This window comes from Theobroma cacao, chromosome 10 (genome assembly GCF_053813885.1).
Source record: "Theobroma cacao isolate CCN51 chromosome 10, ASM5381388v1, whole genome shotgun sequence".
Lineage (NCBI taxonomy): Eukaryota > Viridiplantae > Streptophyta > Magnoliopsida > Malvales > Malvaceae > Theobroma > Theobroma cacao.
Genome location: NC_142648.1, coordinates 27,042,401 through 27,056,857, shown reverse-complemented (window position 1 = coordinate 27,056,857; position 14,457 = coordinate 27,042,401). Strand labels below are relative to the sequence as shown.

At 35.1% G+C, this 14,457-nt stretch overlaps 1 protein-coding gene across 1 annotated transcript; it reads left to right on the top strand.

The window, feature by feature from the left end:
• The first annotated feature begins 2,558 nt into the window (after window positions 1-2,558).
• LOC18587309 (cysteine-rich receptor-like protein kinase 29) lies at window positions 2,559-5,574 on the top strand. The gene is made up of 7 exons (XM_018128670.2): window positions 2,559-3,436; window positions 3,522-3,647; window positions 3,844-3,968; window positions 4,075-4,285; window positions 4,450-4,687; window positions 4,844-4,994; window positions 5,092-5,574. Exons 1-7 carry the CDS (start codon window positions 2,665-2,667, stop codon window positions 5,434-5,436), a joined length of 1,968 nt encoding a protein of 655 aa, XP_017984159.2. The 5' UTR covers window positions 2,559-2,664; the 3' UTR covers window positions 5,437-5,574.
• The last annotated feature ends 8,883 nt before the right edge of the window (window positions 5,575-14,457 follow it).

Genomic DNA, 14,457 nt, shown 5'->3' with positions numbered 1-14,457 from the left:
ACAATAATATTTTAATGATATTTTATTTATAAATTCTTTTTCTATTTATGTGCATACTCTATTTAGCAAAAACTCTTACTTATAAACTAAATAATCACTTAAGCTCATATATATATTTTATGCATCCATACATACTTTTTCTTACTTGAATCTAATTTTACTATAAAACATTTAGTAGATTTATATGACTAATTAAACACATTCCTATTATCTCCTAACCATTTACTACATTTATTATTTATTTCATATACGCATATTTTTTAGCTTCCTAAAGTCTACTATCTATCATGTTAAAGATTTTCACATTTTTTGCTTCCATATATTTCATTTTTCCAATGTATATAGGTAAAAAAATAATAACACTATCATGACTAATAAATAAAAAAAAATTATCATATCCCAACATCAACAGTCCAAACCCAAATCACTATTTAGTGAGCAGATTCATTACTTACTGGGTTGAAGCTGACCCACTGCTCCAGGTGGATTTAAGCTCTGTTGGGCTTTGGCCACCTCCGATCCGGCCTAGGTCCGAATGGCCTGCTCCAACCGCACCACTTGGGGACAAGGGGAAGGTCTTTCCTTCTTTATCCCCAACAGCACCGTTTAGAGACCTTCTTTCCAAATGCACCAACCGGCTTCTTTACCTCCTTCCCCTCCTTCTTTCTTTAATTTCTCTCTCTAGTGGCATCGATTATTTCCCATCTCTCTAGAAACATCTGCTTTTAGACACCTCCCAAATCGGACCTTTACTGTTGCCAGATCTGGTGCAGCGGCACCACCTTTCCCTTTCTTTTCTCCTTCTTATCACCGGCGCCACTCAAGTCTCCTTTTCTTCCTCTAACGCCGACAACTACAACCTTTCCTTTCCTAACTCAAAACCTCCATATCTCTCCCAAAAACCCGTCGATCAGCTCTAGATCTTTCCCAAAACAGCCTCCAATCGGCTCTTCTTTCACCGCCTCCTTCCTTGCGCCGACGCCGCGCCCTAACTGAACCCTTCTCTCTCTATTCAACGGCGGTACAAAACCTAAAGACTCTCTTTTCACCCAAAAACAAAAATCCCTCCACTCACTCACTTAACCGGAGGCATTTTTAGATTTTTTTTGTTTGTTTTTCTCTTTTTTTTTATTGTGGCTGTTTCTGGTTGTTAGAAAGTTAGGATTTTTTATTTTGTTGCGGCTAGGTATTCTTTGGTTGCTGGTATTCTAGTGGTGCCTGGTACTGGCTTTGGCAGGGTGCGTCTGCGCCCTGCCAGTACACTCTTTTTTTTTCATTTTTTTATTTATTTTTCATTTTTTGTTATTAGTTATTTAATTAATTTTTTTTTATTAAGCCTTTTTGTTTACCTAAAATTGAAGTGTCTACATTCCTTAATATGAGCTTAAGAGACAAAAGAAAGCTCTCTACCCTTTCACTAAAGACCTGTGCTGGACAGAGAAAAACAGAGACTCAAGATTTCATCAAGCAAATCTTTTTCTAACCCAAAATCCCTTCCCTAATTTTGCATGGCTATCTTTAAAAACAAAAGAAACAGCCCCTTAATCAACCAAACAAGCCCTCGACACAACCAACCCTAAAACACAGCCAATGTAAAAACCAAATAAAAAACCACGTACAAATCAAAAGGATTTCTTCGAGAGAAAAACACTACGACTTTTCTTCTGTTGTTTTGACGGTATGGGATCGATGGCTTTTTCTAATTAACAAATCAAATTTGGGGGCTGGACATTGTAGGTTGGGACTCTCCGTATGCCTTATCATGGCTGACTTTTCCTTAAGTAACAAAATTTGGTGGCTGCTATATTAAAGTTCAAAATCCAAATGATTGCTCTTTCCATCTCACTTTTTCCGTCTACGTGTGACTTTTGAAGATAAAATTTACCTCGGTATTATAAACTAATATTAAATTTTATTAATTGTACTTCAATATCATTGAATTTTGTTACGGAAACTTTTAATTTTGTTAGTTTTTGTACATATATGAACGTATTTGATGAAAATTTACTATTTGTATGTATTTTGTGAAATATTTCAAATTTATTATTTTTTATCGAAAAATCAATAAAAATAAAAGTACAGTGATAAAATATATTACATTAACAAAATATTTCGTATGATATTTCAACTCTGTTAGATTTTGTCTGAAAATCAATGAAATTGAAATTATAGTGGTAAAATTAAACAAACTTTAAGTACCCATAGTACGGTGACAAATTTAACCTTTATCTCTTGATTTTTTTTTATCAAACTTAATTTTGATCATTATATTTTAAATAATTATGTGTAAAATTAAGGTTTTAAACATTTACGAATTTTATAATTTTATGTATTTTGTTAACAATGATCAAAGTTGAGATCATTTGATTGAAAAAAGTCAATAAAAGCAGATATAATAAGATCGAAGGAGTATTAATCTTTCTTTTTCTCTTTTTTTTTTTTTAAATTACAAAAAGTTTGGTCGATGAATGATGTGTTTAACGCGTAAAGAAGAATATTTCAACATATATCATGGAGAGTCACCGTCAACAAAAGATATGGACCGACTCCAATAACCCGAACGGTGAAACCATTTTCCAATAACAACCGAATCGCACATCACGTTATATAATCCTTGACGCCAAGGTTTTATTGATTTCAAGATTTCGTGAGTAGGTGGAGACGATGACAATAGTTACCTCAACCTTCTTTTCTGCCATTTTTGTTCACCTTCTTACCCTTTCAATCGCTCAGAAAGAGCTGCGCTATGTCAACTGTGAAAACGGAAGGGGTAACTTTTCCACCGGCAGTCCTTACCAGGACAATCTCAACAGTGTTCTTTCTTCCCTCTCTTCCGACACAGGAAACGACCATGGATTCTACAACGCATCCTTTGGTGAAAACCCTGACCAAGTTTTTGCACGGGCGCTTTGTCGAGGAGACGTTGAGCCAGATATTTGCCGTTCTTGCATATCAGACGCTCGCAACGCGCGAGCTAGTGTTTGTCCCAACCAGAAGGAGGCACTTTTGGGGTATGATGAGTGTATGGTATTTTACACAAATCACTCTATCTTTGGCGTTTTACAAACTTCGCCTGGTATGGTGCTGTGGAATAGAGCCAACGCCTCAGATCCTGAAGGCTTCAGTGCCACACTGAGAACATTGTTGGAGACGTCGCGGAAGCAAGCTGCAGCTGGAGACACTCTTCAAAAGTTTGCAGTAAACGATACAATGACTACAGATTTCTCAAGAGTGTATGTACTCACGGAGTGCACTCCTGATTTATCTGAGCAACAATGCTTGGATTGTCTGGACCTAGTTATCCGAAACCAGCCAGATTGTTGCACTGGAACGATGATCGGAGGCAGGCTTATAGTCCCAAGTTGTAATTTCAGGTTTGAGAACTATCGCTTCTACAACATAACGCATGTGTCATCATCTCCACCACCGCCTGGAGGTATATGTAAGCCATATTTCTTGAATTACAAAATTCAAAACTCAAGAGTTTTGATATGTGAGGTCACGATATCTGTTTCTCGCAGGAAAGAAGAATAACACATCTCGAACTGTCATCATCATCGTTATTCCAATTGCTAGTGTGGTGATACTAATCATCTGTGTCTACATCTTCTTGAAAATGAGGAAGACAAGGGAGCAGGATGTTGAGTGTGAGATAAACTTTATGCTGTTTCAACAATTTCTGAGATACAATGCTTTTATAGTTTTAGGATTCTAACTCGATTGAATTTTAATCACCGGAAAAGGGTCCTGATTTCATCATAATACAATGCTTTTATATTCTTTAGTATTTGACTAGTGCTTAGCTCAGCCTCTGCTAATCACTAGCTTGCTCCTCTTCTGCAGCCGATGACGAGAATATTATCACTGCAGAGTCTTTGCAATATGATTTCGACACCATTAAAGCTGCAACAAATAACTTTGCTGATGAAAATAGGCTTGGACAAGGTGGCTTTGGGGCTGTTTACAAGGTAGAGAACCGTGTCAAAATTGTGTTAGGCATAAACATTTCTACTTCTTGGAATATTATGATGCGTTTGACATATGTGGACTTTTCTCCAACGCCTATGCTTCCAGGGTAGGCTTTCCACCGGGCAAGATATAGCTGTAAAAAGGCTATCGAAGGATTCTGGACAAGGAGACCTAGAATTCAAGAATGAAGTCCTCTTGTTGGCCAAGCTTCAACACCGGAATTTAGTTAGACTTCTTGGTTTCAGCCTGGAAAGAACTGAAAGACTTCTTATCTATGAGTTCGTGCCTAATTCAAGCCTTGATCGCTTCATATTTGGTATGGCTGCATTCTGTCTATGATTTCAGATTTCTATTTAATTGCAATTGAATTAGCTTCTTCAGTTTTGACAGATCAAAATGTTTTTTATTGGTTATTAGAAATTAAGCACTCTTGATTGAGATCTTACTTGCATTGAAACCCATTATTGTATGAACGTATAGATCCAAAAAGGAGGGAACAATTGGATTGGGAACAACGCTACAAAATCATAGGAGGCATTGCTCGTGGACTCCTTTACCTCCATGAAGATTCTCGACTTCGAATAATTCATCGTGATCTTAAAGCAAGTAATATTTTATTAGACACCGATATGAATCCCAAAATTGCAGATTTTGGCATGGCCAGATTATTTGCAGTGGACCAAACACAAGGCAATACAAGTAGAATCGTGGGAACCTAGTAAGTTTTGAACATGATAAACTTCTAAATCGTACTCTTTAACTTGTACAAATTAATAATGCTAAGGAAAGTAACTTTCCCTAACCCCATGCATGTCTAAGAAGAAAGCAACTAGCTATATATGATTATAATTATTTTTTTCTTCTTGATTTGTAGTGGTTATATGGCTCCAGAGTATGCAATGCATGGACAATTTTCAGTAAAATCTGATATATTTAGCTTTGGTGTACTGATTCTGGAGATCGTAAATGGTCAAAGAAATATTTGTTTCCACGACAGAGATAACGTGGAAGATCTTTTAAGCTATGTAAGTATAACATCTACAAAGTATGAACTTTAAACTTACAAAATGTGAATACTGAGTATAGTACTGATTTCATGTTTCTATTGGTAAATTCTTACAGGCATGGAAGAATTGGAGGGAAGGGACGACGCTGAATCTCATAGATCCTTCCTTGAAGGTATCTTCAAAAGCTGAAATAACACGATGCATCCACATTGCCTTGCTATGCGTTCAAGAAAATGTAGTCGATAGACCAACCATGGCTTCTGTTGCTATCATGCTTAATAGCTACTCCGTCACTCTGCCGGTGCCCTCTCATCCAGCATTTTTCATGCATAGCACCATTGAATCAAACCTCTCTTCCTCATCAGTATATACTTCAAGGGTCACGGATCATTCCCTTAATGATGAAATTCTCCCCTTGTCGAAAAACGAGACATCTATTACAGAGTTATATCCTCGCTAGTGCGAAGGAATTGATATTGCTTTCAATTATAACCAATTTTGTTTGTAATAGTTTTAATTTGCGACATGTGTATTGCACGTAGATGATATATAACACATTCATATCACAACTTTTACATAAAAATTTTTGCAAGGAAAATGAGCATTTTGATCTTTGCTCAATTTAATTAATTAAGTCATGTATAGTTTTCTGAAGAATGAGAAAGTTCAAGCTCACCTAAGAACTCAGCCAATAAAACCCAGAAAAAAAATAGAGGAAAGCTAAAAGCATCTAAAGAAAATATTTGGGAAAAAACCATCAAATTATATCTCTATATTCATATATATAAGCAACGAGGTAACCGTGCCTTAAGATTCGGCATTGGAGAAAGAACCTCGCTGTACCACATAGCTGTGCACAGAATTCCGGACATAAGATCCGTTGCACTGCAACATCTAAGCCCAACAGCTATAAGAAAGAGAAACAAAAAATAACGTGACTGAAAGCCTTAACAGACTAGACAAAAATGACACAAGGACTGGCGTTTAAGCCATTACAAAAAATGAAGAACCAAAACGACATAACAACAAAACATTTCATTCAGTTATTAAATAAAGGACCAAAACGACATAGTATCCCTCCTGCCTTCTTTCCTTCAGCCAGTAGCTGCTTCACGCCCAAATTCATTCTTCTTCAATCTTTACTAGCTAGAATCACTAAGTCTTCAACACACCTTCTTGATTCCAACTGAGTAAACTCCCAATTTCTTCCTCAGAAACTCAAAACGATCTACACTTAATCCCTTGGTGGAGACATCAGCCAGTTGCTCCTTGGTAGGACAGTATTCAAGTTCTATTCCAACTTCCTTCACTACATCTCTGAGCCAATGATACTTCACCCTGATATGCTTAGTACGACTATGTTGTACTGGATTCTTAGTTATAGCCATAGCCGATTGATTGTCAACATAAAGTAATGTTCCTCTGTTTTGAGAAAAACCTAATTCATTCAAAATCTTCCTTAACCACAATGCTTGATTTGCTGCTGAAGCAGTTGCAATGCACTCAGCTTCTGCAGATGATTGAGCTACCACCTCCTGCTTCTTTGAGCTCCAAGAGAATACCCCACTTTCAAAAGAAAAACAATAGCCACTTGTACTCTTTGAGTCATCACAAGAACCTGCCCAATCACTATCTGAGAAACCCTGAAGTTCACTGCTTTCAGTCTTCAAATACTTCACACCAAAATCTGCAGTCCCTCTTACATATCTAAGGATTTGTTTAGCAGCAATAAGATGAGTTGTTTTTGGATCTTGCATATACCTGGACAAGAAACTCGTTGCATACATCAAATCTGGTCTAGTTGCGACAAGATACAATAAAGATCCAATGATACTCCTGTACAGCTTTTCATCAGCCTCTGATGACTCATCTTGATTATAAAACTTGCTTCCTGCATCCAATGGAGTTCTAACAGCCTTACACTGATCCATCTGAAATTTCTTTAGCAAATCATGAGCATACTTTGTTTGATGAATCATGATGCAGCTTGAAAACTGAATAAATTCCATCCCAAGAAAATAGGACATTAGTCCTAAGTCAATCATTTCAAAGATTCTCAACATTTGAGACTTGAATTCAACCAAACATTCATACTCAAGACCAGTTACAAGCAAGTCATCAACATAGAAGGCAACTATAAGCTCAGCAGACTCATTTACCCTTTTTATATAAAGAGTTGCTTCAGTACTGCTCCTGTTAAACCCTTGATCTAGTAAATGAGCATCCATCCTTTCATACCAAGCCTTTGGTGGTTGCTTAAGACCATACAGGGCTTTCAACAGTTTGCAGACTTTGTTTTCAAACCCTTTTTCCACATAACCTTCAGGTTGTTCTACATAAATGTCTTCCTTCAAGTAGCCATTTAAGAAAACAGACTTTATGTCTAGTTGATAAATTTTCCATCCTTCTCTTGCAGACAAGGCTACTAGTAATCTGATTGTATCATGTCTGGCCACTAGAGCAAATGTCTCCAGATAGTCTATCCCATAAATCTATGCAAAGCCCTTCACTACTAGTCTGGCTTTGTATTTGTTAACAGATCCATCTGTGTTTCATTTTGTTCTAAAGATCCATTTTAGACCAATAACATTATGATCTTTAGGTCTATCTACTAGCATCCAAGTGTTTGCTCTATTAGTTTTTGATGATAATAAAACATTCTCATTTATTTGTGTCTAATGCCTTTACTTAAGTGTGCCGAAAATTAATATATGAAATTAATTAATTTAACTCTTCAAAGAGTATATCAAAAGAAAAAGAGGGATAAAAATAATAAGATGCAACTGTCCAACAAGGGGGAAGCTTATTGGTGAAATAAGGAAGAATGTTGGTTGATTAAATTTCAAATTGAAGAAATGGCGGACTGAAGAGTTTGAGAAACAGAATCAACTTAGTTGACCAAGACAATCGATTAAGTGCTCTCTGCTAGAATCTGCAACCAGAAACAGAACTAACTTAGTCAACCAAGCCAGTCGACTAAGAGCTCTCTGTCTGCAATTTGAACCAGAGCACTACAAGACAGATTAACGACTAGAACTCATCCTCAACTATTTCCAATAGACATAAACTGTCAAACTAGCATCAAAGTTGCATCTCTAAGTATAAAAAGGGTCTTCCAAAAATTAGAAACAAATTTTTAGAAGCCTTGAATGAGATTTGAGCTATAGAAAGTTGCTAAACTAGAAAAGTTTCACTGCACTTATTTGCACTTAAACGCTTACTCTTTGCATTTGTATTTAGCACTCAATCTTGTATCACTCAAATCAACCAGTGATCATAGGTACTTTCTTTTACTACTTTTCCTGTATTCTTAGAGTAGGGGAGTCACTCTAAGGGGTTATTCAAGCTTGGGATAGCTTGATTGTTGTAGGTTGTGGTTGAACATTGGAAAACCACTTTGGGTTTTGGTTGAGCCCGTGAAAAACCATTGTGAAAGGTTGTGGTTAAGCCTTTGGAAAACCACCTTGGGTTTTAGTTGAGCCCGTGAAAAACTAGTGTAAAAGGTTTTGGCTGAGTCTTGAAAAGCCATTGTAAAGCTTGGTGAAAGCTTGTGAATTTCACCGGATTCTTAGTGGATTGTTCAGAAAATCCTTGGTTGGATAATCAAGGTAGTGGATGTAGGTATTGGACCGAACCACTCTAAATTGTTGTGCATCTTATACTCTGTTTTTATTTTCTTAAGTTTTGGAAATTAGTTTCCAATATTATTAAGAGCCAAATTGTGCTATTCACCCCCCATCTAGCATATATTATCGAGACCAATAATTAGTATCACAGCTAGTTCCCTATTTTTAAGGCTTAATATCCTTAGGGAGGATCCAAATGGCTCTAAAAAATTTTGTTGACGTTGAGGGTCAATGCATAAATATGCCTCCTCTATTTGATGGCTTTAACTATCCTTACTGAAGCACTAGGATGTCAATATTTATTAGAGCTATAGATTATGAGATGCGGGATGTCATTACCGATGGTCATTTCATTCCAATGGTTACAAATTCGGTAAATGGTCAGAAAACTCCCAAACATATGAAGTAAGTGGACAGAATCTAAAATAAGGAGAGTACAAATCAACTCTAAGGCCATGCATACTCTCATTTGTACACTTAATTATAGAGAATATGATAAAGTTTTCATGTGTAAAAATGCCAAAGAAATTTGTCAAAAATTAGAAAAGTTATATGGAGAAACAAATATGGAAAAGGAATTGGAAGACAACTCTTATAGGAATCAATGCTCAACAAGCAACATGACAAATGGAGACAAAGAATCAAATGAATATGTACCCTCAAATTGAATTGAATTATGCATCATGGCTCTTGAAGAGTTAAAGGTAACTTCTTCATCATGTGAACTTAATTCATGTGCTTTCAATGAATTACATGATGCTTTTGAGGATTTAGCTTTTGAGTTTGAGAAAATGAATATAAAGAACAAGAAAATCATTTTCACACTCAATGTTGAAAATGAATTTTTGATGAAAACAAAAATGATTTAGAAAAAGAAAATGAAAATTTGGAAAAGGATTTTAAAGCTTACCAAGAGCAAATTGATTTTTTGGAAAAAGGAAATTTTGATGTGAAATTAAAATTTGAAGATTTATTAAATGAGAAAGTGGAAGAAAGAGCAAAATTGTGCTTGATGGCCAGAGATGATGATTCTAAGGTGTCTTCTACTTCTTGTGATATTTCAATTGATAAGCTACAAGATGAATATGAATGTCTCTATGATGAGTTTGAAAAGCTTGCTTTAAAATATAAAACTTTGAAAAGAAAAGCTACATCTCTTAAAAATGATTTGGAAAAGATAAGACATGATTTCAACTTTGTTTTTGAGCAAAGAAATTTTTTGCAAATTGAATTAGAACATTCAAAGACAGATTTTGAAAATCTATAATTGGAGTTGAAAAATAGAATAGACGCTTTACAAGTTGCAGTTGCTGAAAATACTGATCTTAAGAATCATCAAGAAAGAGCACAAATTTCAAAAGAGATGCTAATGATTTCTCCCCTAAATGATTTGAATGTGATAGAATTGGTCATTTATCCTATGATTGCTATAGAAAAAGAAGTATGCAGAAAATAAGAAAAATTTGGGTTTTAAAAGGATCCTATGTTGCAACTAACCTTCAAGCACCCATCAAGGTATTGGTATCTATCAAGAAAATCTGAAAATTTGTTTTGAAGGTTGAGTGGACTTAAAGGAGATATGTTCAAGAGTTCAACTCAAGAAGAAACAGCCTTGGTACTTGGACAGTGGCTGTTCACGGCACATGACAAGACATGAAATGTTGTTTGCTCAGTTGGATAAAAGAAAGGGAGGAACCGTATCCTTTAGAGATGATTCAAAAGGCAAGATCCATGGTATAAGTACGGTTGGTAAGAATTCCTAAACTTAAATCAGTCATGTGTTGCTAGTTAAAGGATTAAAGCATAATTTATTAAGTATTAGTCAATTATGTGATAAAGGATTTAAAGTATGTTTTGATTCAACTAAGTGTGAAGTGATAGATATGAGCACAAATAAAATCTCATTCATAGAAAGAAGATTGAAGAACATGTGTGTAGTTTTTCTTGAAGATCTTGAAGTAAACAGTGAAGTTTGTCTTGTTGCAAATGCTTAAAATGATAGTTGGTTATGGCATAGGAGATTAGGATATGTGAGCATGCATACTATGTCAAAATTAATAAAAAAAATCTTATTGCTGGACTACCGGAGTTAAAATTTGAAAATGATAGGATATGTGATGTTTGCCAACTAGGAAAACAAGTTAGAACATCCTTTAAGACTAAGAAGATAGTGTCAACATCTAGACCTCTTGAATTGTTGCACATTGATCTATTTAGTCCAATAAGCACAACTAGCTTATGAGGTAAATCTTATGGCTTTGTAATAGTTGATGACTATTCTAGATATACTTGGGTGTATTTTCTTGCTCATAAGAATGATGCTCTACAATTATTTTTAAGTCATTGTAAGAAAGTAGAAAATGAAAAAGGACTAGCCATAGTTAGCATAAGGAGTGATCATGGAGGAGAATTTGAAAATGATGAGTTTGAAAAGTTTTACAATGAAAAGGGGTTGAATCACAATTTTTCTGCACCTAGAACACCCCAGCAAAATGGAGTCTTAGAGAGGACTATGCTATGTGAATACAACTTACCTAAATATCTTTAAGCTAAGGCAATAAATACAGTAGCTTATATTCTTAGTAGAGTCTTAATAAGACCCTTGATTTCAAAGACTCCTTATGAACTTTATAAAGGTAGGAAGCCAAATATTTCTCACCTTAGGAGTTTTGGCTATAAATGCTTTGTATTGAACAATGGAAAACAGTACCTAGGGAAGTTTGATGCTAAGAGTGATGAAGCAATATTTTTAGGATATGCATTAAACTCAAAGGCCTATAGAGTTTTTAACAAAAGAACCTTAACTGTTGAAGAATCAGTCCATGTAGTTTTTGATGAGTCAAATGTTTTACAAAAAGAAGTTCATGATGATGATGATGATGATGTAGAAATCATAGAAAAACAAATGGAGGAAATGAGCTTAGAGAACAATAAAAATAATGAAGAAAGCTCACCTGGAAGAGAAAATAAAACTCCACATCTAGAAAATCTGCAAAGAGCAGAAAACCAGCATGATGATCTACCAAGGAGTTGGAGATTTGTAAAAGATCACCCACAAAACCAAATAATAGGTGACATTTCTTAAGGAGTTAGAACTAGGAAAGCAACTAGAGAAACTTGTGAGTTTTTAGCTTTTATATCTCAAATTGAACCTAAAAACTTTGAAGAAGCTGAAAAAGAGGAAAGTTGGATAATGGCCCTGCAAGAAGAACTTGATCAATTCACAAGGAATTGTGTATGGTCATTGTTACCAAGACCTTCAAATCATCCTATTGTTGGTACAAAATGGGTATTTAGAAATATGGTAGATGAGCAAGGAAATGTAGTTAGAAATAAAGCTAGGCTGGTAGCAAAAGGATATAACCAAGAGGAAGGAATAGATTATGATGAAACCTTTGCTCCCGTTGCTAGGATTGAAGCCATAAGGTTGTTGCTAGCTTTTGCATGTTTCGTGAATTTTAAACTGTTCAAATGGATGTAAAAAGTGCATTCTTAAATGGATTAATTCAAGAGGAAGTATATGTAGAACAACCACATAGTTTTGAAGACTTTGAAAAATTTGATCATGTTTTCAAACTTCATAAAGCCTTGTATGGATTGAAACAAGCTCCTAGAGCTTGGTATGAGAGGCTTTCAAAATTTCTAGTTGAAAAAGGGTATGATAGAGGCAGCATCGATACTACATTGTTCATAAAAAGATATCAAAATGATTTAATTGTTGTGCAAATATATGTGGATAATATTGTATTTAGTGCAACTAATGAGGCTTTATGCAAGAACTTTACTAAGGAAATGCAGGGTGAATTTGAGATGAGTATGATGGGAGAGTTGAAGTACTTCCTTAGTCTTCAAATTAAACAAAGTGATGAAGGAATTTTCATTAACCAAGAAAGATACACTCATGATATGCTCAAGAAATTCGATATGCTCAAGCTGAAATTAATTTCCACACTAATGAGTCCATCCACCAAACTCGACTTAGATGAAAAAGGTAAGGATGTAGATCAAAAACACTATAAAGGTATGATCGACTCTCTTCTTTACTTAACAGCAAGTAGACCAGATATTTAGTTTAGTGTGTGCTTGTGTGCTAGATTTCAGTCACAGCCTAAAAAATCACACCGAACAACTGTTAAGAGAATTTTTAAATACCTCATAGACACTCAAGAACTAGGAATATGGTATCCTAGAGACTCAACTCTTAACTTAGTTGGATATTCAGATGCTGACTTTGCTGCAGTAGAATTGATAGGAAAAGCACTAATGGAACATGCCAATTTTTAAGAAAGATGCTTGTGTCTTGGTTCAGCAAAAAGCAAAACTCAGTGGCACTATCTACAGTAGAGGCTGAATATGTATCATTAGGTAGTTGCTGTGCACAAATCTTTTGGATCAAGCAACAATTAAAAGACTATGGAATAATTATGCATAATGTACCAATATACTGTGATAACACAAGTGCAATCAATATATCAAAAAAACCCTGTGTAACACTTTAGGACAAAGCATATTGAAATTTGACACCATTTTATTAGAGACCATGTAGTGAAAAATGATATTAAGATAGAATCTGTGAATACTTTACATCAATTAGCAGATATTTTTACCAAACCACTGAGTGAAGATAGATTATGTGATATTATAAGAAATTTAGGGATGATTAATGTGAAGGAATTATGAGAAAACCTTTAGCTCTCACATAAAAAACAGAATGCATTCAGTCGACTAAGGAATTCTTAGTCAACTAAGAGTGGTCTGACAGCATTAAATAATAAGACTCAGTCAGTTTAGAGAAAGAAGAGTTAAATGAGGTAAAAATTGAGTTTACCGGGTGCAAAAAGAATGAAGAAAAACTGCCAAAGGTAAATAACCAAAATTTTAGAGGGAAACTTAAAATTATAAAAGTAGGGCAGTACTTAAGGGAAAGTGAGTAGTTTTTTTGAGTAATAGCTGCTGACTACCTCTTATTTCCTCTCCCCTGAAACTTGTTGCTCTAAAAACAAAAACCTAAATCTTTCTGTTTGCCTATGAAATTGACTCAAACCCTTAGAAATTTCTGGAACCAAAATGGCTAGAACATCTCAGAGTAAAGAGATATCACAGAAGAAGAAAGGGAAAAGGCTAATGGAGGAAGGAATAGGAACAGAAAGTCTGAAGAAGAAATAGAAAATCATGCCTGCTTCAATGAAAGAAATATCCAAGAAACTAAGAGAAAAGAAGCAGAAAACTAAGAAGAAGAAAGATTCAGAACCCTCACTCCACAAAGATACTAGTTTTTCTTCTCCAAAGTTCAGGAATAAGTTGCATGAAAATAGGTTCAAAAATATTGAGAATGCACCAATCTCCTATGACAAGCTTATTGATTGGAAGAGTTTTGAGGAAAATGTAGAAATCCATACTAGTTTATCTAAATACTTTGATGAACTGAAACTAAAAGGTTACAGCACCTTCAAGAATAGGTCTTATAGTCCAAGTCTGGTTAAAGAATTCTATTCTGGTATTGCTTTGAAAGGAAAGGAATTAATAGATTCTGATGATTATGATGAAGATGGTTTGAATATTCATCTGAATGTAAAAGAATTTGTTATGAGTGTTGAAGATTTAGGGAACCTGCAGAAAATAGAATGTAAAGAAAGTGAATTTGAGCTTCTTGAAAAATATGATCCGTCCTCAATGTGGGAGATCATCATTGGAAGGAAAGAAACCTTCATAAGCTCCTAGAGTAAAAGCAAAAGCAGGGAAAGCCAAAGCCACTGCAGCACCACCAACCAAAGGTAGGAAGACTATGGCCACCAAGACAGCTTTTCTTAGGAGAAGAAAGTCTTCCAGATTGGCAACGAGATCCAAACCAATTT

What these genes read in the sequence shown, in the direction of transcription:
- LOC18587309 (XM_018128670.2), top strand. Translation starts at nt 2,665, where the DNA reads ATGACAATAGTTACCTCAACCTTCTTTTCTGCCATTTTTGTTCACCTT. An exon ending in ATCTCCACCACCGCCTGGAG is followed by an intron (nt 3,437 to 3,521) that starts GTATATGTAAGC and finishes TGTTTCTCGCAG; the next exon opens with GAAAGAAGAATAACACATCT. An exon ending in GCTTTGGGGCTGTTTACAAG is followed by an intron (nt 3,969 to 4,074) that starts GTAGAGAACCGT and finishes CTATGCTTCCAG; the next exon opens with GGTAGGCTTTCCACCGGGCA.